Source organism: Colossoma macropomum, unplaced genomic scaffold (assembly GCF_904425465.1).
Source record: "Colossoma macropomum unplaced genomic scaffold, Colossoma_macropomum, whole genome shotgun sequence".
NCBI classification, from domain to species: domain Eukaryota; kingdom Metazoa; phylum Chordata; class Actinopteri; order Characiformes; family Serrasalmidae; genus Colossoma; species Colossoma macropomum.
In genome coordinates, this window is record NW_023495325.1 from 1 (window position 1) to 2,500 (window position 2,500).

Consider the following 2,500-nt stretch of genomic DNA (forward strand, 5'->3'; position numbering starts at 1 on the left):
AGTACATGATGTATATAGTCATACAAGGTTGCGAGTACATGATGTAATATAGCCATACAAGGTTGCGAGTACATGATGTAATATAGCCATACAAGGTTGCGAGTACATGATGTAGTATAGCCATACAAGGTTGTGAGTACATGATGTAATATAGCCATACAAGGTTGCGAGTACATGATGTAATATAGCCATGCAAGGTTGCGAGTACATGATGTAATATAGCCATGCAAGGTTGCGAGTACATGATGTAATATAGCCATACAAGTTTGCGAGTACATGATGTAATATAGCCATACAAGGTTGCGAGTACATGATGTAATATAGCCATGCAAGGTTGCGAGTACATGATGTAATATAGCCATGCAAGGTTGCGAGTACATGACGTAATATAGTCATATAAGGTTGCGAGTACATGATGTAATATAGTCATACAAGGTTGCGAGTACATGATGTAATATAGTCATACAAGGTTGCGAGTACATGATGTAATATAGTCATGCAAGGTTGCGAGTACATGACGTAATATAGTCATATAAGGTTGCGAGTACATGATGTAATATAGCCATGCAAGGTTGCGAGTACATGACGTAATATAGTCATACAAGTTTGCGAGTACATGATGTAATATAGCCATGCAAGGTTGCGAGTACATGACGTAATATAGTCATATAAGGTTGCGAGTACATGATGTAATATAGTCATACAAGGTTGCGAGTACATGACGTAATATAGCCATGCAAGGTTGCGAGTACATGATGTAATATAGTCATACAAGGTTGCGAGTACATGATGTAATATAGCCATGCAAGGTTGCGAGTACATGATGTAATATAGCCATGCAAGGTTGCGAGTACATGATGTAATATAGTCATGCAAGGTTGTGAGTACATGATGTAATATAGCCATGCAAGGTTGTGAGTACATAACCGCTACTAGAATACCTTATGAAAGCAGAAGTACTGGCAGGTGCAGGACGGCTGACCAAGGTCAATAAACATTACATTTATGAGGAATTTACAAAGTTTATGTGAACATTGTACATTCATGTTCCTGATGGGATAATGGACAGAATAACACTGTTATAGAAATATCATAATTACTAGTATTAATAATTCCCTGTGTTCCACAATTCTGGTTGACTCATTACAAAGTCTAATGGCCTTTTTAGTCAGTGTGTTGATGTTGCTGGAGTGTTTATAACATCAGTACAGCATCACTACACCATCACTGCAGTACAGAAGACTGTTCTAGCAATAACAGACTGGTAGACGACCTGCAGGAGTGACCTCAGGAAGCAGAGACGACTCTGGATCTTCTTGTTTTCAGTCCATGTTCTGGTAGTCAACTCACGTCTGTCATCCAAGTACAGTGTTTCACACTGCATGATATTTATCACAATAATTCATGTTTCTGAGGTTTGAGAAGGTACAACCAAGTTAATGCTTTAGTTAATTAATGCAAGTTAATGTTTCATTGTTTTAAGAACTGACGAAATCTCCAAAATGCACAGAAAAACTCATTATGATGTAATTCCTACAAAACAATCTGATCATGGGGTCTCTAAGTAACGACTGGCCTCACGCTGCAGCTACTACGGTCTAAAATTTCTACTTTAGCACAAAACAACAAACAGAAACGGACACGTTAAGTTACAGTAAATTCAGAACCTGTTATTGATTCTGAGCAAGTTTTTTAGTCGGTAGCTGGAACTGGAATCAGGCAGAACCCAGCAGAACACAATTCAAGAAACAAGACGGGCTGTGAAACACTTTACAGACTAACTGGAACCAAAGCACCTTTAGCTTCATCTGGACAAACACTGAAAAAGCTGAGCTCAACCTGATATTCACACAGTCTTACGGCTCTGTAACGCTAAAGGGAACTACTTTTTGTGGCGGAAGGAACGGCTAACATTAAAGCCTGTATGTTACGATGTTCCAGACTTCTTTACTTTAGTTGTGTCTTTATTTAGCAGAACGGTTCTTCTACAGCAGTAGAACACTGGAGGCTGTGTGTTACGAACAGCTCATACTGCAACCCGATCGCAGCCGGGATGTTATTCATCATGACACACGACCTCTCGTGTGCTGTTGTTTACATTGCCCACCTCTACTTACACACACTTAAAAAATGTGGTTCTTCAGGGGTTCTTTGGTTAAGAAAATGGTTCTATGAACCATGAACACTCAAAGAACGAATGATTAAAGTGTTCTTTCGATTGATGGAGAACATGTTTTATATGGTTCTATATAGAACCTTTTTGAAAAGGTTTGAAGGTTGTTGTAGCTCCTTGATTCTCCTGAGTGACAGTAGAAGGGTCTGTTCCATCCTTTGGATCTGCAGTGGACAGTGAGGAAACAGTAAGAGGCAGTTCCACAGATCCTCTTCTGATTGGCTTCTGTGGTTCCTCATGATGGTCCACTGTGCTCAGGTTTGGTGTTTGAAGCTGTGTGAGCTCCTTCACTCTCCTGACTGACCATAGAGGGTTGTGGTTCTGCAG

The 2,500-nt window shown here is 39.8% G+C and overlaps 1 protein-coding gene across 1 annotated transcript in view; it reads right to left on the reverse strand.

Moving 5' to 3' along the window:
• Positions 1 to 2,233: 2,233 nt before the first annotated feature.
• Positions 2,234 to 2,500, reverse strand: part of LOC118801779 (probable serine/threonine-protein kinase samkC) — a 2,321-nt gene continuing 2,054 nt past the window's right edge. Inside the window, exon 2 of the mRNA XM_036562147.1 lies at positions 2,234 to 2,500. This exon is cut by the window's right edge and continues 501 nt beyond it. Within this exon, the coding sequence (XP_036418040.1) occupies positions 2,409 to 2,500 (92 nt within the window). The 3' untranslated portion in view covers positions 2,234 to 2,408.